Here is a 24,584-nt window from a genome sequence, read left to right as displayed (position 1 = left end):
TGTTGAGTAAAATCCAGGCACAAATTAGAGGGTCACTCCTGGAACCTTCTTCCCCCACAAGCAAGAGCCATCACTTCTTTAACCAGCTTCAAAACGCAGTTGAAAACCATCCTGTTCAGAGAAGCCTTCCCAGGCATTGCATAATTGTCACTTACTATTTGATGTTCTTTTGGTGCCTGTTTATCAAACCATTTCCTGTATTGCTATGTACTGTATATGCATTATCCTACTTGAGAGTATGTTATTTTCCCTGGAAAATGATTAACCATCCATTATGAAGCCAAGCCCTCCCTCCAGTCCATCTGCCTTGGTCCAGGCCTCGGAGGTAGAGAGGAACTGCTGGACCTCTTACCCTTTCCCTCCACCACTCCCTTCTCCTTCTGTGTCATGTCTTTTTAGATTGTAAGCCCGAGGGCAGGGATCCGTCTAACTAAAAAGATTGCATGTACAGCGCTGTGTAAATTTACAGCGCTTCATAAATAAAGGTTAATAATAATAAAGTTATACTACAGTGGCTTTTTTAAGTCATGAGGAGATCAGATGGGTTACACCTGAATACAGAACTCTCCAATATCAGCCAACCAGATAGGTGTTCACTTAATTTATATCATGAGACTCATTGAGGGGGGGGACCTTTCCAGTTCTAATTATTTTGGTCAATAATGGAGCGGTACACATGGATGCTTTGTGACGCCCTGATGCCAAAATTAGGACTTGCTACAGCACAGCATCTATATGTGTCGAGCCCTAATATCAGCGCCCTTGTCACAAGGCTGTGGCCCGTTCACATAGTGCATCCTCATGACTCTAGGCGGAAGCGGCATCATAAGGGTGTCTCCTTTTTTGCTGCGCTGTGTTGCCGCCCTGTTTGGTTGTTCCGGCAATGCGGCACAGCAAAGAGAGGTGGCCTTTCCCTGCCGGTATGTACAGCCCCAATATGATCAACCCCTGTGCCATGTTTAAAGAAGTCTGGCCACTGACTTTGGGATTAACAGAGGGATGGCTCTGAATGACTTTTTTTTAAAAGAGAAAATAAAAGAAAGATGACATAGAAAACTGGAAATATATTTATCTAGGCCACATACTGGTCTCATCAGCCAGACCTCAACTGAGAGTCTTCTGAATTGGATACTAATAAATCCTGAACAATTAAAACAAGTAAAATAGAAAACTGTAATATTTGCTTCCAAATGAAATAATAATTGGGGCCACCAAACATTTGCTCAAATATTAACTTCCCCTCTCTGTTGATATGTACAAAAATATAGATTTTTTCCTCTTTTTATTTGTTTAAATTATAATATTCCAGCCTCAGTCCCAGCCAAAGTTATGCCCAGTCATCTGGTAGAACTTCATGTTGAAGGGCCTGTAGAACTCCCTCAGCCGCTGCACCACCTTCTGGTCGATGCTGGGGTGGGTCCGCCCTTTTGTTTTGCCCAGGCAGTGAGGTTTGCTGCTGCCTTCTGCCTTTTTCAGGCAAGGGAAACCCTTGGTCTTGTTGAAGTAGAAGTGTTTGTCCGTGATGATTCTCTTGAGGCCCAGAAAGTCCTGGACGCGGCCCAACTCACCAGCTGGGTCACTGATCAGTCTCTCCCCACTGACAAAGAGGATTTGCCCAATGGGAAAATACAGGAGCCAGTTTTCCAGATGTTTGGCGTAAATGCCAATCTGGATGGCACTCCAAGAGGTATCAATAAGGCCTGTAGTCCTGTTTTTGAAAGTCAGACTCTCAAAGGTGGGGATATCAGGCTTCTTGGACAGCGTCTGCGTGTAGTCAGAAATGGCTCTGGTGACCGGATCTCTCACCACCACAATGAGTTTGGTGTCCTTCGACATGGCAGAGATACGGGCAGGTGCTTCCTTCGTGACAAAGTAGCTGGGCGTTTTTTCCATGGTGATCTGCCCATCAAGAGTCCTTGGCATCAATTCCCTAATATAAAAATGAGAAGAGAAATAAATTACTTCTGCAGTACAGTGGTGCCTCGGGTTACGAAATTAATTCGTTCCGCGGCCGCTTTCGTAACCCGAAAAGCCTTCGTAAGCCGAATTGCCATAGGCGCTAATGGGGAAAAGCCGCGATTCCGTGCGAAAAAGCCGAAAAAAGCACCAAAAGTTTTTTCGTAACCCGAAAAAACATTCGTAACCCGGAATAATGATTCCCTATGGGATTTTTTCGTATCCCAAAAATTTCGTAACCTGGGTATTTCGTATCCCGAGGTACCACTGTATTGTAACCTTATGTCTGGGAGAGAATTGACTTGACAATCAGTCATTGACTTAACTATCAGAATTGACTTGACTATCAGAATTTTAGCATTTGGGACAGCAGAATAGGTAGGGGGACACATAAATGTGGGATCTTAGGTATGGAGAAGAATTTGAAAAAAAAGCACAGAGTTCTTCAATTGTTGCCCTTATTTATGTGAGCTATATTTGCTGTTTCCAACAAGCGCATTACAACCATGCTTTTTTCTCCTCATAATTTCTTTAATCCACAGACTCTTATTTATATCTTTTAGGTTCTCATTTATCTTGGACACCCATTTACACCAACACATATGTGGAGGGGGCAGCTGGTGTGTTATAACCCTTACAGTTTGATTGGATAATCCACGAATGTCCAGGATGTCCCCATGTCCAGTGGCTGTATAATTCTGAATACCAGATGCTTACTACAGTATGAACAAACAGGGAGTGACCTGATTTAGCAGTGCGCCTCTTATGTTCTTCTTATATATTAATTAAAATGTTCCAGACTATAGCCCTAACCCATCGCACAACAAAGGAATCTTGCATTCTTATTTTAACACTGCACAGTATCAGAAACTGCAAGGTCAGAGACAGAAAAAACAACACTCCAATGTATGAGAAGCCTCCAGGATAAACAAACACTTCCCTTGAAACTATGCAGCATGGAGCCTTGTCTTTTAAAATCTTTTCCTCTAGAGTATTTTCTGAGTTCTGTTGAGAGAGAGTATGTCTTAAGAGAAAGACATACCCTTTGGGAAGGAGTTCTATTTCAGGTCATAGTATATGCTAGAGGTTGGAAGGCAGAACAATTTCTCCCGTCTGTGTCTATAATGAGAGTGGGAGGATGTATCAGACTCGGTTCTCTGATGTTGTTACTTTGCAGCTCCTTTCCGCCTTTGCCACAAAAGCCAAGAGTCAGCATAATGAAAGCTGTAGTCCTTTAATAACATTGGGAAGCAAGAGTGCCAAAAGCATGTTCTGGCCACTAGAGTGGGGGGATTACAGGCCACAGATTCTGTGGGGGAAACCTGGCTAGAATTGTCAGGTTTTTCAAATAGAAGGATGTTGCTAGGCCAGGTTAAAGCTGGCAATACATGCGAGGCACTCCTATATGAAACCCTTACAACTGCTCATGAGAGTTTCAGGTTCCCATGAGATCAGAGACTATGAAACTTGAGGTACGCTTTCTTTTGGCTGGCCTCACGTGCTACTTGCCTAATTTGCCAAGAACAAATATGGACCTGAGAGTGGAAAGAGTGGGTGCCAGCCAACAGATGGAATCCTAAAGTATTTAGTATGCAATTTACGGACATTTTGCTGTGTATCAAATGCTTGGGGTGTGTGTATGTCAATCTCTTGTCACACAGGATTAGTGGAGTGAAAACTGGAGAGGGCTCCTGTACCTTTAATAAAGGAAGGAATTTCAGTGTGTATTGTTTGTTATCTAGTTCTGCTGAAATGCCCTTTTATGCATAACAATTAAAGCTACAGGAGCTCTCACCAGTTTTTACTCTGATAGCCTTATGTGTGAGTGCAGCTAGTACCTGTTTTTCCTGGTCTCATCAAATGAAATAGGATTTGAGGCTGCACCTTCCTATATACAAAAACATATATAACATAGGCTCTGAGACAAGTTTTAGATCACTAGACCACGAAATTAATACTGGGCCTTCTTGTCAGCCCTGTTGAGAGAGCAAGATACGCAGTAAAGGTGAACCAATAAGATATTAATGGCTAATTTAATGTTTACATCAATTACTTCCGTAGTTATTTCTGAATCACACTCTGGCTATTCAACTGCATTATTTATGCAACAGAGGCAAGTCACCATGAAATTGTGTTTGTCCTGCAGAGTAGCCTCTACGGAACTGAATTTGTTGATCTGGGACAAACTTGGAGATGGACCAGCAAAATATGAATAATATTAATATATTAGTATTGTGCTGGTAAAGACTTCATTTGAATTTTTTTGTTTAAATTACACATTTCAAAAAAGTTATTGACAAAACAGAGAGGATCTGAGGAGAAGTGTGAAGAGCTACAGAGTAAGTCTTAGGAAATAAACCTGAAGGAAATGTTATTTTTTTAGCCTTGAAAAGAAATTATTTATTTGAATCTTTCCCTTCTTCCAAGGCAGTCATACTAAAACTTCAATTTCATCATCAACTTGCTTGTGAGTTCCTGCATGGCAGGGGGTTGGACTAGATGGCCTTTGTGCTCTCTTCCAACGCTATGATTCTATGATCACCCAGAGACAAGGATACTAAATAATATGGGTTTATACTTGCAGGCGAATCACATGGTATAAATTGATTACCCCTTATCCAGAATTCCAGAATCCAAAATAGTTCAAACTCCAAAATTCTCAGCATAGGTGACTGACATAGTTATACCTTTGCTTTCTGATGGTTCAATGTACACAAACTTTGTTTCATGCACAAAATTATTTAAAAAATATTATGTACAGAATTACCTTCAGGCTATGTTTATAATGTTTATATGATACATAAGTGAATGTCATGTTTTAACTTGCTATGGAATATGCAAATATTCCAAAATCTGGAAGAAAAATCCAAAATGCAAAACCTGGTCCCAAGCATTTTGGATAAGAGAGACTCAACCTGTAGAGTTCTGTGGTGTCACTAAAGAAGTACTGTACAGTACTACTTTAGGTTGAGAGAGCTGACAGTTTTTCAGTGTCCCCTGAAAGTTCAAACTATCCATCAAGGAGAAAGAGTTGGGTTTAGACTGTTAGTTTTCTGCTAGATTTCTAGGGAGATTAAAAAAAAAAACACTGGGAAGAAGCAAAAGAATGAGATTCCAGCCTATGCAGTGTTTGTATTGCAGGCCCTGGTGGTTCTGTTTTGTTTTTTGTTACAGTGGGCCCTTGCTACCCACTGGGTTTTGTTCCATGGCCCTCTTATGGATACCAAAATCTGAGGATGCTCAAATCCCATTAAATACAATGGTGTAGTGAAATGGTATCTCTTATACAAAATAGCAGAAAATCAAGGTTTGCTTTTAGATTTTATATATATACTAAAATATTTTCAAGCTGTGGATTGTTGAATTCATTGATAAGGAATCTGTGGCTACAGAGGGCTGACTGTATTGCTGTTTTGGACAACATAATTGCTTTACCGGGGACATATATCAGTGTGTACATCCCTTGCAATGTCCTCTGTAGTTATAAGATTTATGAATATGCTGCAGTAGTAGGAGCAGTGCTTTCAAGACTGCATTTTATCAGTTTGCAACACAATTGTGTGTCACATGATGGCACATAAAGCTTTCACTGCATAAGTAGCAGATGGTGGTTGTAAGAGACACCTTTCTAACTTCAGCCATTTTTTAAATGTTGTTCAGCCCAGGTACTGCTTTGCTGGTGTGCGTGTAGTGGATGTTGATGGCTTCCATATCAGTGAGATGGGGAATCCACTACTGGTTTTAGCCTAAACTTTAAGGGAGCTTTCCAAGGCCGTGAAACTATTCGCAATACGGCCCAACTATTTGGTGGTAGAAGATTTTACGTTCAGACTAAAAGCAGGAGTGGATTGCCTACCTCACTGTCACGGACAGCCACAAGCTGTTCATGACTTTGGTCAACCCTACACTACATTGTTATAGCACTGTTATTCCATTTTCACTGCCATGGTTGCACCCTGTGGAATTGTGGGGTTTCTAGTTTAGTGAGGCTGTTTTTGGAAGAAAGGTGGCATATAAATGAAGTTAAGTAAAATATATAAATGATGTAAATAATGAGTTTTCTGGCTAACAATCTAAATGCCCCTCCCTAGGCTGCAAATCCCAGGGTTCCACAGGAGGCAGACACAGCAGTAAAAGTAGAATAATAGAACTATAACAGTGTAGAGTTCTATCATTCTTTATCTGAAAAGTCTTCTTAAAAACATTACCATTTCTCATGTGGGTTCTGTTGCACATTAATGTCCCAATGCAAAATGCCTCTCCCTCCTCTCATGCCCTAGTGCTATGGGGAGCTGGTGTGGCTGCTGACCTCTCTAACCAAACACCTGCCTCTTCTATCTTATCTTTCCAATACCTTCTTTACATTTGCTGCAATCTGGGAGAAGCATGAGCCATTAATGGTGAGGGTTTTCTTGCTTTGTCTCTCTCTTTCTCAACAGTGCACTTTAGCACACACACCCCAGAAAAAAATGATGTTTTTGTTTTGTTTTTGGCTACAGCTCCCAGAATCTTCCAGCCAGCATGGCTATTGGCCAAGGGATCCTGGAAAATATTGTCCAAACATAAATAAATAAAATTGTTCTCTTGCTTGGCATCCTGTGTGTGTGTGTTTAAAATTGCCTCTCCTGCCCTGATTTGCTTTGCATGCTGACACCACTCTTAAGGATATGGCTACAGCAGTTTACTACTTCTCCACACTTTGGTCAATATTACAGGGACAACATAGCAAAGAAAAATACTATCCTAAATTGGATCTGCAAAATACTGAAATACAGTTAGAACTGTAGGTGTATCACAATTTGTGTGGCTGAGTGAGTCAGATTTTGTTACGGAATGTGAAAGATAGTACCATAACACTCAAGCAGGGTAATTGGTATGCTTGAGCAGAAAGTGAGCAACAACCAGTCCTATACTACTACTATCCATATGCAGAGTCTAGCAGAGTACAGGTTTCTTTGTGAAAACATATCAAGCAGCTTTATTTATGAATAGTAAAGTTCTATAACATCTCATGCTGAGAGGCTTTGCAGCATGTGGTTTTCTAACATGGAGGAGAGAGAGTGTGTGGCTAAGACCAACAAACAGGAAGTAACATGACTACAAGCATGTGTAATCTCCTACAGAGACATGTAAACTAGCAACTATTAATTACAGGCTGGGATTTCTAGTTTCAACAGATGTTGCAATAATGGGAGTGGAAACCCTGGTGTAGACTGGGAAAGGGACACTGACACAGAGGGCTCAATGCCGCCCCTTTGAGCCTCGGATGGAGGCCACAGCAACCACATGCTGCAGCCTCTGGAAGGAGCAAAAAGAAGCCCCCAAAAGCGTTGTGCTGTGGTGTCATGATGCCTCTTCCATATAGCACTGTTTGGGTGCTGCACCCAGCATGCGTCATCATGGTGCGCACTGTATCGCTGGGCGCATGCCATGATGGTGACCAGGCGGCACAATAAGGGTTTTGAGAGTGTGAATGCTCAGCCCTTACTGTGTGTACAGGCCGGAACAAAGTGCTGGTCTGTACTGCCCCTTAGTGACCTTCATACTTGGATGGGGATTTAAGCAAATTCAATCCTAGACCCACCCACTTCCCTGTACTGGTGAAAGATGGGAATCATTTTTGGAGTTTTAAAACAGTCCAAGTGGACAGAGGAGGCAGAACAACTGTTGTTTTAGGGATCTGACATAGGGGAACATAAGATGTTGTAAAGATTGGAAGAAAGAGCAGTTAACACAAACGATTCAGAACTTCAGAATTGTGATGCACACTGCATTATTTTTGTTGTCAACAATGTGACACTTCATTAAACTGTTCTCTCTGAGTGGCTTTCATGTATTTAAACCTCATTGTGTGACTCAGTGTATGATTATGCAGACAGAAGCTACAGTGAAGTCTTCATAAAGTACGAAAAAATCTGGTCTCTGGGATGTTTTGTACTTCAGTTCCTATTACAGTATATCTTAACATGGGCTATACTGAGTGAGACTTCTGGCTGTTGAAGACATCTGGATGGCCAATAATTCCCTGGCATAAGAACATGCCCCAGAAATTTCTGTTCTTTACTGTTTAAACATTTGAAGGAAGGTAATAATTATCAGGAGAGAATGGGTAATTCTAGAATTATCTAATTTATAAGAAGGACATTTGTGGACTTTCTTTCTTAAAAAGTAATGCTGAAGGTTCAGCCAAAATCCAGTCCCAAAACAGCAAATAAGGATTTCTACAGATGAATCACAATATAATCAGATATAACCATATCTAGCATGAATGATTTTTTTCATAGAGGAACTACTGCAAAGCTACCCAAGCAAAGCAAACACATAAAGAAATGAATGTTTAGTTGGCATCTCCATGGCACAATGGTCTTATTTAAAATTAGGAGATGAAAAGAATTTGGTAGGCTTAAACCACCAACTGCATGTCAGAAGCCACTAAGAATGTCCTGACCTAGCTTTGGAGAGATTAGTTAATGACAAAAGCATCTTTCACGGACATACATGGGAGCTTATAATGTCTTATAGATGGGTGGCCCCTATTTTATTGAAAAGAAGCCACCAAAGAGATCAGAACCACATAAATATTTTGCAAACACAATTTCAAAAGGACTTTTGCCAAAATAAATGTTCTCATGCTATTTTTGTTTTAGTGAACTCTGTTTAATTACTTAGTAGATGGCAGCTTCACTTTAGATGTACATATTAAATTCAGAGAGCAGGACATCTTCAGTCCTAAGCCTTGTGCAGCTGGTACTACAACCATGGTAGTGAAGAGTTGTACTGAAGAGTGTAATGCCCCTATGGAAGCTTAGGAACACTCAACACTTGCAGTTTGAGAACCAAGAATATATGTTGATGTGTATTCTTCATAATGATGTGCATCAGCATTTCACAAAAACATGCCTCAGACCTAGTGTTTCAGGCAGTGTGGAAAGATTAAAGAGCTTTTAGCTGTGAGCTGTAGCATAATCAGAGTCATCTATCCTTGTTAGCTGGTTTGCTAAGTCATAACATACATACATGCTTTTATTTGCATCCAGACAGCCTCCAGATCTTGAACAACTACAGTACTCACAACAGGATGCAGAACATGGCAGTACAGAAAAAAAAAAAGATAAACCCAGATGCCAACTCTGTCCTACATCTATTCAGGATACAATATTACAAGGGCCAGTATGGGAGACAGAATGGCTTCTTGAGGGACACTCTATGTAAGGGCCCTCAGCTGCACCATCTGGAATCTACCCGAGAGGTAGGAACGGAACCACTGGAGTGCAGTGCCCCCGATTCCTAACTCCCTCAGGCGTTCCAGAAGGATACCATGGTCAATGGTATCGAAAGCCGCTGAGATGTCCAAGAGCACCAACAGAGACACGCTACCCCTGTCGATGCCCAGATGAAGATCATCGACCAAGGCGACCATGGCAGTCTCAACTCCATAGCCCGCCCAAAACCTGGTTTGAAATGGGTCCAGATAATCAGTATCATCCAAGATTGATTGAAGCTGGATTGCAACCGCCCTCTAGATCACCTTCCCCAGAAAAGGCAATAGCGAAACAGGCCGATAATTATTATGCAACAGGGGGTCAAGGGAGGGCTTTTTGATCAGCGGTTTTACAATGGCCAATTTTAAGCTGGATGGAAATTGCCCATCCCTGAGTGATGTATTAATTATTTGGTGTAACATGGTTGTTACAACCGCTCCCCCCTGAGCCGCTAGCCACGAGGGACAGGGATCGAGAGAGCAAGTTGTCTTCCTAACACTTCTAAGGATCTTGTCCACATCCTCGGTATTTACAGGCTCAAAGTGATCCAGTACAATTGAGTCCACTGAAGCTCTGGAGACCTCTACTCTGGTTTCTGACCCAATAATGGCGTCGAGATTAGCTCTTATCCGAGAGGTTTTATCCGCGAAGAAGTTGTTAAATTGGTCGCAGCAGGCCTTGGATGGTTCCAAAATAGGGTTCAGGGAGGAGGGGAGCTGAGTAAGCTCCCTCACTACCCTGAACAGCTCTGCTGGACGCGACTCCGCGGACAAGATACGCGCAGCATAGAACGAGTTCTTTGCTGCGTCTATCGCCACTCCATAGTCCTCCAAAAGAGAGGCCAGGAGTGCCTTGGCTAAGTTCTGGTGTCTCCGCCATTTACGCTCTAGTCGTTGTAGGACCCGCTTCCTTGCCCGGAGATCTTCCGTGTACCAGGGCTGTTTTTTGGAAGCAGGCCTGAGAGGACGCTTGGGAGCGATACTGTATATAGCCCTGGAGAGATCAGTGTCCCAGATGGTAGTCAGGGCATCAACAGAATCACCGTCACATCCAACCATATATCCCTCTAGGGCTTCTTGGAACCTTTTGGGTTCCATCAGCCTTCGAGGGTGGACCATTCTAATAGGTCCGCCACCCCCGGGAGGGATCTGGGTAGAAGCCTTGATTTTAGCCTCCACCAGGAAATGGTCCGTTCATGACAAGGCGGAAATATTTGTTACTTCCGCCCACGGACTTTCCATGTCCATACAAAAGAACATATCAAGCGTATTACCAGCAGAATGTGTTGGACCCATGACCAGTTGAGACAGGCCCATGGCAGTCATGGTATCCATGAACTCCCGAGCTGCACCGGATGGACTATGGCTGGCCACGAAGGGGATGTTGAGGTCCCCCAGAACAAGCAGTCGAGGGGACTCCAACAACAGCTCCGAGACCAGCTGTGTCAGCTCAGCCAGGGAGTCTGTTAGCGCACGGGGTGGCCGGTAGACCAACAGAATCCCCAAACTGTCTCTGGCCTTTAGGGTCAGGTAAATACACTCGATATAGGAGGTTTGCCGAACATGGTTCCTGGTTAAAGGTAGGATGTTCTTATGAATCAAGGCAACTCCCCCCCCCCCCCCCCCCTAACCTGGTCTGGTCCTTAACTGAGAACCCGACCCACACAGCTTCTCCTCCAGGCCCAAGCCAGGTCTCAGTAATGCAAGCCAGGTTGCAGTTCTTGTCTTCTAACAGATCATATATTATGTGGGTCTTGTTTTTCACAGACCTGGCATTGCACAGGAGCAGAGACAGGGTTTGTGGTATGGTTGGATTGACCCTCAGGCCTCTTTGGTTAGGAGAGTGGAAGGAAGGAGAGATAGATATTACACATTGATCTCGCCTTCCCCTGTAATGCCTTTCCACTCTCCTACCGCCATACTTCCCCCTGCCCCACACTACTCCAATAGAAGCCCCTCTCGTACCAACCACCGCCTCCTCCTCAACCAGAGAATTTCCCCTATCCATAACCTCCCCCCTCCCTCACCATAGAAAGCAGCAGCAGAGGAACAACACAACAGTCGCCCTCCACTGCTGTAACGCTAGCAAGGGACTCTCTTCTCATGCCTTCCCACTGAAGATGGAAAGTCCGAAGGCAGCTTCCCTGGGTTGGTGCGCAGTTGCGCAGGTTTCCAGCCAAACCCAGGGAGCCACAGGGCAGCAACCACAGCAGCGGCAGCAACAGTCCTTTGGAGGCAAAACGGAGGCAGGACAGGGGAGGAGACCAGGCAGGCTGGCTTTGAACGTGTCGCTGCCACTGACACGCCCCTCTCCCCGCCTTCCCCCAGGTGTTCCGACACAGACCTTTGACACAGACCTTTGAAAATTCAGGGCAAGGGACATGATTTGTATCTTTCTGGATCTTATTACAGTCCATCCTACTCCCCCAACTGTGTAAATACACTTTATATAGTATAGATTTCAGTAAGGCCTTTGACAGGGTTCCCCATGACATTCTTGCAAACAAGCTTGTAAAATGTGGGCTAGACAAGGCAACTGTTATGTGGATTTGTAATTGGTTGACCGGATGAACCCAAAAAGTGCTCAACAATGGCACCTTTTCATCCTGGAGAGAAATGACCAGTGGAGTCCCACAGGGCTCTGTCCTGGGCCCAGTACTGTTCAACATTTTTATCAATGACTTGGAGGAAAAAATTGGGGGAATACTTATCAAATTTGCAGATGACACCAAATTAGGAGGAATAGCTAATATTCCAGAGGACAGGATCAAAATTCAAAATGACCTGAATAGATAAATGTGTTGTCTTCCAGGTGCAAAGATCCGTGATGTGACAGAGAGGCTGACAAGACTGGTCAAGCCTACTGACAAATACCCCTTCCTTTTGGTCCACGTGGGAACTAATGATACTGCAAGACACAGCCTTCAGATCATCAAAAGGGATTACGAGGCGCTTGGTAGGAAGCTGAAAGGAATGGATGTACAGGTTGTCATCTCGTCTCTTCTTTCAGTTGAAGGGCATGGTCCAGGAAGGGAGAGGAAAATAGCAGATGTGAACAACTGGCTTCGCAGATGGTGCCGCTGAGAAGGATTTGGATTCTTCGATCATGGGCTGCGGTTCCATGAGGAGGGACTTCTTGCAACAGACGGGTTGCATCTCACGCCAGTTGGAAGAAATGTTTTTGCCAACAGTCTCAAGAACTTGATCAGGAGGGCTTTAAACTGAGTTCCGAGGGGAAGGGAGACAATATTAAGGAAGGCGAAAGGGATGGCGAAAATAGTCAAACTGACATAGAGGAAACAAGAAAAAAAGTGCAAGGACCCAACAGTGGAAGGCAAAAAATCTTGCACAGGCAGCAAGTAAAAGGGAACCATGGTCTGCGATGTCTCTACACTAATGCACAGAGCATGGGAAATAAGCAAGATGAACTCGAACTCCTAGTACAACAAAGCAAATATGATATAATAGGCATCACTGAAACCTGGTGGGATGAGTCTCATGATTGGAATGTAGAAATAGAGGGGTATAAGCTTTTTAAGAGAAATAGGCCAAACAGGAAAGGAGGAGGAATAGCACTATATGTCAAAGATATTTACACCTGTGAAGAGATCCAGGACATCAATCATGGAAGCCAGGTGCAGGGCATCTGGGTAAAAATTAAAGGGGAGGGAAACAACAAGGATGTTACGGTGGGAGTCTACTACAGACCCCCAAGTCAGACTGAGGAATTGGATGATATCTTTCTAGAACAGATGACCACACAGTCAGAAAAGATAGATGTAGTAGTGATGGGCGACTTCAACTATCCTGATATTTGCTGGAAGTCAAACTCAGCAAAATCCTCAAGGCCTAGCAAATTCCTCACTTGCCTGGAAGACAATTTCATGGTCCAAAAGGTGGAAGAGGCAACAAGGGGGTCAGCTATTTTAGATCTGATCCTAACCAACAAGGATGACTTGGTTAATGGGGCGCAAGTGGTGGGATGATTAGGTGGAAGTGACCATGTTCTCCTGGAGTTTGTAATACAGTGGAAAGGAGAAGCCAGGCATAGTCAGACACGCATCCTAGACTTTAGGAGAGCGGATTTCAGTAAACTTAGAGAAGTATTGAGGGCGATTCCATGGTCAGAAATACTAAAAGATAAAGGAGTTCAGGACGGATGGGACTTTCTCAAAAGGGAGATACTGAAGGCACAATTTCAAACAGTTCCAGTGAGAAAGAAAAACGGGAGGTGTCTCAAGAAACCAGGATGGATGACTAAGGAACTTTCAACCGAGCTAAGTTTGAAACGGAACATGTATAAGAAATGGAAAAAGGGGGAAATCACAAAAAAGGAATTCAAAGAAATAGCAGGCATGTGTAGGGGTAAAGTCAGAAAAGCTAAAGCACAGAATGAACTCAGGCTTGCTAGAGAGGTTAAGAACAATAAAAAGGGCTTTTTTGGATATGTCCGCAGCAAAAGGAAGAAGAAGGAAACGGTAGGGCCACTGCGTGGAGAAGATGGAAAAATGCTAACAGAAGACAGAGAAAAGGCAAAATTACTCAACACCTTCTTTGCCTCAGTCTTCTCAGAAAAGACAAAGGGTGCTCAACCTGAGGATAATGGAGCAGAGGACAGGATAGGGGCATTTCAGTACACAATAAGTAAAGAGATAGTAGAGGAACACCTTATTAATCTAAATGAATTTAAGTCTCCGGGACCAGATGAACTCCATCCAAGGGTATTAAAAGAACTGGCAAATGTAATATCGGAGCCATTGGCAATAATCTTTGAAAACTCCTGGAAAACAGGAGAGATCCCAGCAGACTGGCAGAGGGCAAACGTTGTCCCCATCTTCAAAAAGGCGAAAAAAGAGGGTCCCAACAATTATCGTCCAGTTAGTCTGACATCAGTACTAGGAAAGATTCTGGAGCAGATCATTAAACAGAGAGTCTGTGAACATCTAGAAGGCAATGCCATGATCACAAAAAGTCAACATGGGTTTCAGAGAAACAAGTCATGCCAGACAAACCTAGTCTCTTTCTTTGATAAAATTACCAGCTTGGTAGATGAAGGGAACGCTGTGGATATAGTATATCTTGATTTCACTAAGGCCTTTGACAAGGTTTCCCATGACATTCTTGCAAACAAGCTTGTAAAATGTGGGCTAGATAAAGGAACTGTTAAATGGATCTGTAATTGGTTGACCGGCCGAACCCAAAGGGTGCTCAACAATGGCTCCTTTTCATCTTGGAGAGAAGTGACCAGTGGGGTCCCACAGGGCTCTGTCCTGGGCAAAGTGCTATTCAACATCTTTATCAATGACCTGGATGACAGAATTGGGAGCATACTTATCAAATTTGCAGATGATACCAAATTAGGGGGAATAGCTAATACCCCAGAGGACAGGATCAAGATTCAAAATGACCTGAATAGACTAGAAAGCTGGGGCAAAGCTAACAAAATGAAATTCAACATGGAGAAATGTAAGGTATTGCACTTAGGGCGGAAAAATAAAATGCACAGATATAGGATGGGTGACACCTGGCTGAATGAAACTACGTGAGAAAGGGATCTAGGAGTTCAAGTAGACCACAAGTTGAACATGAATGAACAGTGTGATGCGGCAGCTAAAAAGGCCAATGCTATTTTAGGCTGCATCAATAGAAGTATAGTGTCTAGATCAAGAGAAGTAATAGTGCCACTGTATTCTGCTCTGGTCAGGCCCCACCTAGAATATTGTGTCCAGTTCTGGGCGCCACAATTCAGAAAGGACATTGAGAAACTGGAGCGTGTCCAAATGAGGGCAACAAAAAATGGTGAAAGGTCTGGAAACCATGCCCTATGAGGAACGACTTAGGGAGCTGGGGATGTTTAGCCTGGAGAAAAGAAGGTTAAGAGGTGATATGATAGCCCTGTTTAAATATTTGAAAGGATGTCATATTGAAGAGGGAGCAAGCTTGTTTTCTGCTGCTCCAGAGAACAGGACCCGGAACAATGGATGCAAGCTACAGGAAAAGAGATTCCACCTGAACATTAGGAGGAACTTCCTGACAGTAAGGGCTGTTCGACAGTGGAATGCATTCCCTCGGAGGGTGATAGAGTCTCTTTCCTTGGAGGTCTTTAAACAGAGGCTGGATGGCCATCTGTCAGGGATGCTGGATTTCCTGCATGGCAGGGGGTTGGACTGGATGGCCCTAGTGGTCTCTTCCAACTCTACGATTCTATGATTCTATGACTAGAAAGCTGGGCCACAGCTAACAAAATGAACTTCAACAAGGAGAAATGTAAGGTACTGCCCTTAGGGCGGAAAAATGAAATGCACAGATATAGGATGGAGGATACCTGGCTGAATGAGACTACATGTGAAAGGGATCTAGGAGTCCGAGTAGACCACAAGTTGAACATGAGTCAACAGTGCGATGCGGCAGCTAACAAGGCCAATGCGATTTTAGGCTGCATCAATAGAAGTATAGTGTCTAGATCAAGGGAAGTAATAGTGCCACTCTATTCTGCTCTGGTCAGGCCCCACCTGGAATATTGTGTCCAGTTCTGGGCACCAGAATTCAAAAAGGACATTGAGAAACTGGAGCGTGTCCAAAGGAGGGCGACTAAAATGGTGAAGGGTCTGGAAACCAAGCCCTATGAAGAATGCCTTAGGGAGCTGGGGATGTTTAGCCTGGAGAAAAGAAGGTTAAGAGGTGATATGATAGCCCTGTTTAAATATTTGAAGGGATGTCATATTGAGCAGGGAGCAAGCTTGTTTTCTGCTGCTCCAGAGACTGGGACCTGGAGCAATGGATGCAAGCTGCAGGAAAAGAGATTCCACCTGAACATTAAGAGGAACTTGCTGACAGTAAGGGCTGTTCGACAGTGGAACACACTTCCTCGGAGTGTAGTGGAGTCTCCCTCCTTGGAGGTCTTCAAATGGAGGCTGGATGGCCATCTGTCGGGGATGCTTTGATCTGGATTTCCTGCATGGCAGGGGGTTGGACTGGATGGCCCTTGTGGTCTCTTCCAACTCTATAATTCTATGATTCTATATCTTAAGGCCTGATTATCATTCTGTACTGCTTATGAACAAGTGGATTTATATTTATGAAAGTTTATAAAAGAACAGTTTTAAATGTGCTGTATTATTCCTTTCCCCCGTTCCACTTCCTCCCTCCCGTGTATGCCATATATGGAATTTCACAGAGACATCTGGCAATTGTTCCAAAAGTCCATTGTGATCTTTAATGTTTGAATGTCAAGCTAGGAGACCCTGAAGCTTCACTGTGAAATCTAGTAAACAATAACCACAACCTTGATGGTTTCTCATCCAAATTGAAATGGATTTCATGGAAGGAGAGGAAACTGTATATTTCCTATGAGGGATCTTGTGCTCTGGTCAAGTAAGCATTCTGTTTTAATTCATTTCAATAAGAATTTATCAGAATTTACACATTTCTTCATATTTGGAATGTTAAGACATGGAATTTTTAAAAAAATGGATGGAATTGGTTTCATAGCATACAGGCCTGAGGGTGTCCTCCATCAAGACCAATTCCATGCCATTTTAGGTAGGCCCCAGGATGAACAGAATTGAGGGGTCTGCCTCTTGGGCTTCATTCACACTGCAGAAATAATCCATTTATCAAAATGTGGAAACTGTAGTATATGAAACATTTATATTGTTCTCTGTCAGAGAGCTCAGAGTGCAGCACTATGGAATTCTTGGAAACGACAGTTCCAAGAATTCCATAGTGCTGCACCTTAGCAGTTAAAGTGGTGTCAAACTGGATTATTTCTGCAGAGCCCTAATCTCCAGGCCTGATAAAACAAAATCCTATGGCTGTGAATTGCTGTCCAGTGAAAGTATGAGGGCAATATGCATGTCTGTCCTTCAGCTCTTACCTGACTGAAATTGAAGTGCCCCCTTCCTCTCAATCCATTACATCCCTCCAAACCAAGCATCACATGAATGGATCATCTCATGTTCATTTCTTCCAGCATACGATGTCTCCATTCCCTCCACAGGCAGCTTTGTAAACGGGTGGAGTGAGAGATGGGAATCTGTTCCACTTGACTGTGCTCTAGATGATCTTTCAGCTAAGATTATGAGACGGGGAGAAAAATGACTGCTAGGGCTATTGCTGAACCTGGTGTGGCAGTTTTCCTGTACCAATTCCCTCCTTTCCTTCTGTTCCTCACTTTGCAATGGCTGATGGTGATTTACTGAATGGACAATTGTGTCTTGAATGATATAGGCTTGGGATGCCAAGTCAGGAAGAAAAGAGCAGCAGCAGGCACGCTTGTAAGCAGCACGGATCCAGTTTCCATGCAAATGCCCTTGGGTGCAAAGAACAAAGAGTGGCATATCATGGCACACAGTCCCTCATAGCAGAATCATCCCTGAACACTCTCTCACACTGACACAATCATTTATCCTTATTGTTGGCTTTGTTACCATTGACCTGGCCATGGCCTGTAAAGGGTATGTGGGCCATTAAATATCTTCGAGGGAAACAATGGGAAAAGAACAGAAGCCAATGCTTTAGAAAAAACACAGAGAGAAAGAATTATTTGTACAATGACAAGCCTGGTACAAGGTTCAGCCTATAGACTGACTTATTCATGCAGCTCTCCAGAAAAGCTTCCAAATCCCAAAGGCTTGAAAGTCTTATCACAGAAGCAAAACTTGGTGAAATGTCAGGAGGAAAATCTTCTAGAACATGGCCACATAGCCCGGAAAACCCACAAAAAAACAAACAAGGAAATGATTACATTAAAAATACTACTCTCAGTTCTGATATGGACACCTGGGGTACCGAGGTTATTGTGGTTCACTGCAGCTTAAAACAACCTTTCTTTCTTTCACAACATTTCTTCAGTTTCCAAATGCATGTGCTTCCTTTACTGTTGCCAGAAAGGCCAGAGTGTAAAGCCTGATTGCAGCCAACATCTTTGAAGTCCTAACATTATTTATGCACACCTTGGGTCCCTTCTGGGAGAAAGGCAGCATACAAATGAAATTAATAATAATAATAAATAATGTTCTATATCTGAGTATTCCTTGCCTGAGAAAATCTTGTGAAATTCATTGGGTTGTCATAAGCTGATAGCCAACTTGAAGACCTATACACGCATATTGGAAAACTAGGATTCAGCACTGGTCAGAGGAGTGCAGGGCCCTGGCTACTGATAGAATCCAACCAGAACCTAGAGAGCCATGATGCTCTTGCTACTGAAGGAACCATTACTGGCAGCTAGTTACACTTCCTAGAGTATTTGCATCAATGTAGTCTATAGTCTCTGTCTGGATGCCAGTGATATAGTAGGTCCTCCATATTGGTGGGCTAGCCATCAATTGGAGTATCCATGGAGAATAATCAACGGTGGTGTGTGCTGTTATGGCCATGTGCACATTGGCATCCATTGTTTTAAGGAGACTTGAGTTTGCACATTTTTTTATATCCATGGGGCAGTCCAGAGGGCTGACTGTACCTCTTACAGAGCTTTGTTTCATTCTAGCTTTTAGTCAGGCTCAGCTGGCTGCCAGGGTCTTGGGGTGCTTTGAGTAGCACAGAAATTCTGTTCTCCTGTTAAAATCAAAATCAAATCAGAAAAAGACTATCAATAACTTTGCATAAATAAGGTAAGCACCAACACTACCCCATTACCAGACAGACCCTCAGACTACTTGAATGAATTATCTTATGGCCTGAGCACACATGCCCATCATGGATCTTGTGACCTTGTCAAATTGGACTCAAGAAACCATATTCAATTGGAGCTTTCTAAAAGGGAAATTTTAGGGAACACACAGCATTCAATTCAAAGATATAGTCATGTTAGTGTGTAGAATCAGTATGTAGAGAAATCTTGTAGCACCTTTGAAATGAATTGAAAGAAAGAAGTTGGCAGCGTGAGGTTTCATAGACCTAAGTCTACTTCCTCAGATACATTTGGTGGAGTTGAAAGCCAGGGACAGATCAGTATATGCTACTGGTGTGAGAGAATGTCAATTCATATTCAAAATCCTTTGTGTATGGAAATGAAGCGGCAAGTCCAGTTTTAACAATTGTCATTTGTGAACAAAGGAATTGGAAACTAGCTTGTGTATGGTGCTTCATTTCCATACACAAAGGATTTTGAATTTGAATTGACCTTCTCTCACACCAATGGTTTATATATGTCTGTCCCTGGCTTTTCACCCACCGAATGCACCTGAGGAAGTAGACTTAAGCCTACAAAAGCTCATGCTGCCAACTTCTTTCTTTCAGTTAGTCTCAAAAGTGCCGCAAGATCTCTCTCTACACACAGCACTCAAGATATACTACATATTTACACTGGGGAATTATGGTAAAACTTCAGAAATGGTAAACAGTACATGCAAAATAGAACACAATTGCTTTAGGATAAGGAGATACTAATTTGAAATGAACAAACCTCCGAGGCAGCAAGAGTTTGGAATTAAGCAAAGGGAAGCTATGTGGGTTGGTAGGAGGAAAAAGAGATGAGAGAAAGAAAGATGTTCAAAAGTGAGGATAATATAATACTTTCACTAATTCATATGCACACACACAAACACATACGCATCACAGAGAAAAAGTGGGCAATTTGGAGAAGCTACAATGTAAAGGGAAAGTACTCCCTGAAAGATTTTAAAAATCATAGAATCATACAGTTGGAAGAGACCACAAGGGCCATCCAGTCCAACCCCCTGCCATGCAGGAGCTCACAATCATCAAAAAACAAGCTTACTGCATCTCCACCTTAAACAGGGCTATCATATCACCTCTTAACCATCTCTTTTCCAAGTTGAACATGTTAGCGCAACTGCTGGGGTCCAACAACCACTGTCAGCAACTCAAACGAGTCCTGGGTTTAAATCAGACCCTTGGAGCAGAGCTGGCAAATTTCCAGAAGCCGAAGCGTGGCTCCAAAGTCCAAGTTGGGATGACAGCAACTGGATGTCATCCAGGAACTGAAGCAATGCAGGAACCTCTGGGGACACACAGCAAACCGATGCTATAGCTTCATCTGATAAACCACCAGAGAAACTAAGTCTCCCAAAGTGCTCTTTATTCACAGTGCTATTATACAAAACTAGATCTGTAAAACTCCAAACCATACCAATCCAACTCCTTCTACAAACCCACAAGCTATCCCTTGCAACCCCTGGGTTTATATAGTCTCCAGACCATGTGGTTTCCCAAACCCAGTGAGGTCAGGTGTGTAACCATGTCATGTGTCTCCTGTGCAATTCAGACACATGTTTCATCATCCATGGCTATGTGCACTTGGACACTGAAGTGTCCTTGAGCCAATGAGCTTCAGCTGTGCTGATCAGCCTTGCCACTCTGCTGAATGCTCATGGCCAAACACACACACATCAAGCATTTCCCTGTGTGCTGTGTTTTAACCCTTCAAATCCCTGACAGAACATACCCAGCTCCCCAAATCTTTCCTCCAAAGGCATGGTTTCCAGGCCCTTCACCATTTTGGTCACCCTCCTTTGGATGCACTCCAGCTTATCAATATTCTTTTTGAATTGTGGTGCCCAGAACTGGGCACAGTATTCTAGGTGAGGCTTGACCAAAGCAGAATAGAGTGGCACTATTACTTTCCTTGATCTAGACACTGTTCTTCTATTGATGTAGCCTAGAATTGCATTGGATTTTTAGCTGCCACAAAAACACTGTTGACTCATGTTCAACTTGTGCTCTGCTAGGGCTCCTAGCTCCCTTTCACATGTAGTCTCATTAAGCCAGGTGTCCCCCATCCTATATCTATGCATTTCATTTTCCCATCCTAAGTGCAGTATTTTATATTTCTCCCTGTTGAAATTAATTTTGTTAGCTTTGGCCCAGCTTTCTAATCTATTAAGGTCATTTTGAATTTTGATCCTGTTCTCTGGGATATTTATTAGCTATTCCTCCTAATTTTGTGTCATCTGCAAATTTGATAAGCATGCCTTCTATTCTTTTATCCAAGTACTTGACAAAGATGTTGAATAGCACTGGGCCCAGGACAGAACCCTGTGGCGCCTCACTAGTCACCTCTCTCCAGGATGAAGACGAGCCATTGCTGAGCACTCTTTGGGTCCGACTGGTCAATCAATTACAAATCCATTTAAGAGTTGCCTTGTCTAACCAACATTTTACTAGCTTGTTTGCAAGAATGTCATAAGGCACTTTGTCAAAGGCCTTACTGAAATCAAGATATGCTGTGTATACAGCATTCTCTTCATCTATCAAGCTTGTAATTATATGAGCAAAACAGATCAAATTAGTTTGGCATGACTTGTTTTTGAGAATCCCATGTTGATTTTTTGTGATTATGGCATTCCTTCTAAATGTTCACAGTCTTTCTGTTTAAGGATCTGCTCTAGAATCTTTTCTGGTATTGATGTCAGACTAACTGGGCAATAATTATTGGGATCCTTTCCCCCCTTTTTGAATATGGGGACAATGTTTGTCCTCCTCCAGTCTGTTGGGACTTCTGTTCTCCAGGAGTTCTCAAAGATTAATACCAATGGCTTTGAGATTATTTACTAGTTCGTTTAATACCCTTGGATGTAGTTCATCTGGTTCTGGAGACTTAAATTCATTTAGATTACCAGGCATTTCTGTACTTTCTCTTTACTTATTCTGTGCTGTATTTCTCCTATTCCTATTGTGTCCTCTGCTCCATCAGGCTGAGTGTCCCTTTCCTTTTCTGAGAAGACTGAGGCTAAGAAGGTGTTGAGTAATTCTGCTTTTTCTCTGTCCCCATTAGCATTTCACCCTCTTCTCCACATAGTGGCCCTACCATTTCCTTCTTCTTCCTTTTCTACTACTGACATATCCAAAAAGCCCTTTTTGTTGTTCTTAACCTCTCTAGCAAGCCTGAGCTCATTCTATGCTTTTGCTTTTCTGACTTTACCCTTACACATGCTCATTCACACTCACATGTTTGCACTGAGAAAATCTGGGTCTCCTTAGCAATGCCACACCAAATTGATCAGGGTCATAGTTCCCACTATGTCTATCTTGACCGAATTGCTCCTTGCCGTTCACACGGAGGAGGAGGAACTTGGCGGTGGTGCAGCGAGTGGAGGTGAGGTGGCAGTGGCAGTAAGGGGTGAAGGAAGAGGAGGAGGAAGGAGGAAGAGGTGGAAGGAGGATGGACGCTGGGGGAAGCAACATGGGGAGAGGAAGAGGTGGGTGAAAAAGAGGAAGGGAGGAGGTTGCAGCAGCATGGATCTAGATCAGTAGTTCCCACTACCAAAGATCCAGATCCTTGTGGCACTCCCCTCAAAAAACTTGCTAGCTGACCCGCTGTCAAATGCACTGGGTCAAATTTTTTTGTCCCCTCCCCCCCTCAAACTGCACCCAGTGCAGTTGGGGGCAATGTGAACGCCTATGAAATAACCCGAGTTCCACATCGAGTTATTTCATAGTGTGAATAGGGCCCAAGTGTTGTTGTCTTATCAGGTAAGTCGTGCCCTCTTATGATATGGCTGAAGTACAATAGCCTCAGTTTTGTCATCTTGGCTTCCAGGGAGAGTTGATTGATCTGTTCAAGGACCCATTTGTTTGTCTTTTTGGCTGTCCACAATATCATTAGCACTCTTCTCAATCACCACATCACAAACAAGTTGATTTGTTTCTTATCTGCTGTTTTCACTATCCAGCTCTCACAGCCATACATGGTGATGGGGAATACAATGGCTTGCACAATTCTGTTTTTGGTGTTCAGTTGTATGTCTTCACTCTTTAGGATCTTATCTAATTCTTCCATACCTGCCCTTCCCATCTCTAGTCTTCTTATTTCTTGACTGCAGTCACCATTCTGATTGATGTTTGGTCCTAGGTATGGGAACTCTTTAACTATCTCATTGTATTACAGTGAGCTATCTCTATAATACATATTTGGAAGTGGTTTGTGGAAGTTAATAGGCAATAAAGAACCACTGGCTTTACAAAATGACCTGCTCCCTTCGCAGATGAAAAGTGCTAAAACTGGTTCATTGATATCCACTGTTGCTTTCTTTATTTTTTGGTCTCTCCTTGAAGATGTGGATTTGGGGGCTGTGACAATGAGTACTGGACCTTCAAAATTTACCACTGCATTACTAGTCATGCCTTATGACACACTTGCTCCACCTTCTGTCCTGTTCACCTCCACGTTCTCCCTTCAAACTGCAGGGAAAATGGACTACATAAATATTGTGCACCAGGAAGTTCATCTCAGGAAAGTGATATAGGCCAGTCAACATGATTCAGCTGGAATTTAGCTTTTTCTCAAGAGATGACAGTGGCCCGTTACAGACCGCCCAAAAGGGGTGGTCTTGGGCCGCTGCTGGTTGCAGCGCGGAGGAGCCGCAGCAGCCAAACCGGGCGACTCCTCCGCGCTGCAAAAAAGGAGTGTAGAAATCGCACTCCTTCCGGCAACCCGGAAGAGCCACCGCAAGTGCCAAAGCACGCACTCGCGACGGCTCTTCCGGGTTTAGACGTCCGGACGCTGTGCATCCGTTACGTCAAGATGGCCGTGCCCGTCTGTATAGGGTGCCGCCATCTTGCCGTACGGAATACGCACGAGGGGCAAGGCGCGTCCGGAAGCGCCGCCCCTCACGCATATTCCTGGTGCAACGACGGCGCCGCTTAGGCCCGTCTGTAAGGCGCCAGTGGGGTTAAAAATGAAAGCTGCTTGTTAGTGCAGAATTATCAGGGTTTTGCATGTGGGCAGGAGGAGATGTTAAAAACACCTTCCTGTTACAAGGCTCTGAAGAAAAAAGAGGGAGGGAGAAAGATGAAGGAGATTCTGATGACAGCATCCATCTGCCATGAGACTGTGGCATCTTGACACCCTTTGCTGTTACTTCACAGTGTTTGTTGCCTCCAGCATTTGTTCATTTGGTGTTTTATTTACATTTCAAGCAACATGCGGGAGTGCCAAGATGCTCTTACTCTGTTTGGAGAAAGGAATCAAGGGGCTTTTCAAATGCTAAACAGATAGGCCTTTGTCTGTAGGACTACCCAGAGATTGTCCCAGCATGGCTGGATGTGTCTAAGCTCAGCACCAGGGAAATGTATCAAGAACTGTTTACAGTGCAATTCTGTCCTTGTTAAGTGCCCCATTGATGGGATGAGACAGTAGCTGCCTTGTGCTGACACAACACAGCTAGTCACTGCATAGCACTTACATATCTCACTGGAACCTGTGGTATTAGCTGAAAACTATAGCTTGTAAAAATACACCACTACATACAGAAAATGAACATTTAATGCCTTCCTATGCCCTAGATATAGACTTGCGATAGCTAACTGGGTAGCCAAATTGCATTATAGCACAAGGCACATTCAAGCAGTTTGCAGTTGGTGCTCTTGTAGAACATGGCTAGATGTCACTAGGAGAATA

The 24,584-nt window shown here is 43.4% G+C and overlaps 1 protein-coding gene across 1 annotated transcript in view; it reads right to left on the bottom strand.

The window, feature by feature from the left end:
• Window positions 1–416: 416 nt before the first annotated feature.
• The window catches only part of LOC121920410 (heparan sulfate glucosamine 3-O-sulfotransferase 3A1-like), a 99,181-nt gene continuing 75,013 nt past the window's right edge, over window positions 417–24,584 (bottom strand). Inside the window, exon 2 of the mRNA XM_042447548.1 lies at window positions 417–1,930. Within this exon, the coding sequence (XP_042303482.1) occupies window positions 1,312–1,930 (619 nt within the window). The 3' untranslated portion in view covers window positions 417–1,311. The remainder of the gene's footprint in view (window positions 1,931–24,584) is intronic.

The sequence above is a fragment of the Sceloporus undulatus genome, chromosome 2 (genome assembly GCF_019175285.1).
Source record: "Sceloporus undulatus isolate JIND9_A2432 ecotype Alabama chromosome 2, SceUnd_v1.1, whole genome shotgun sequence".
NCBI classification, from domain to species: domain Eukaryota; kingdom Metazoa; phylum Chordata; class Lepidosauria; order Squamata; family Phrynosomatidae; genus Sceloporus; species Sceloporus undulatus.
This window is presented reverse-complemented; position numbering and strand designations above follow the sequence as displayed.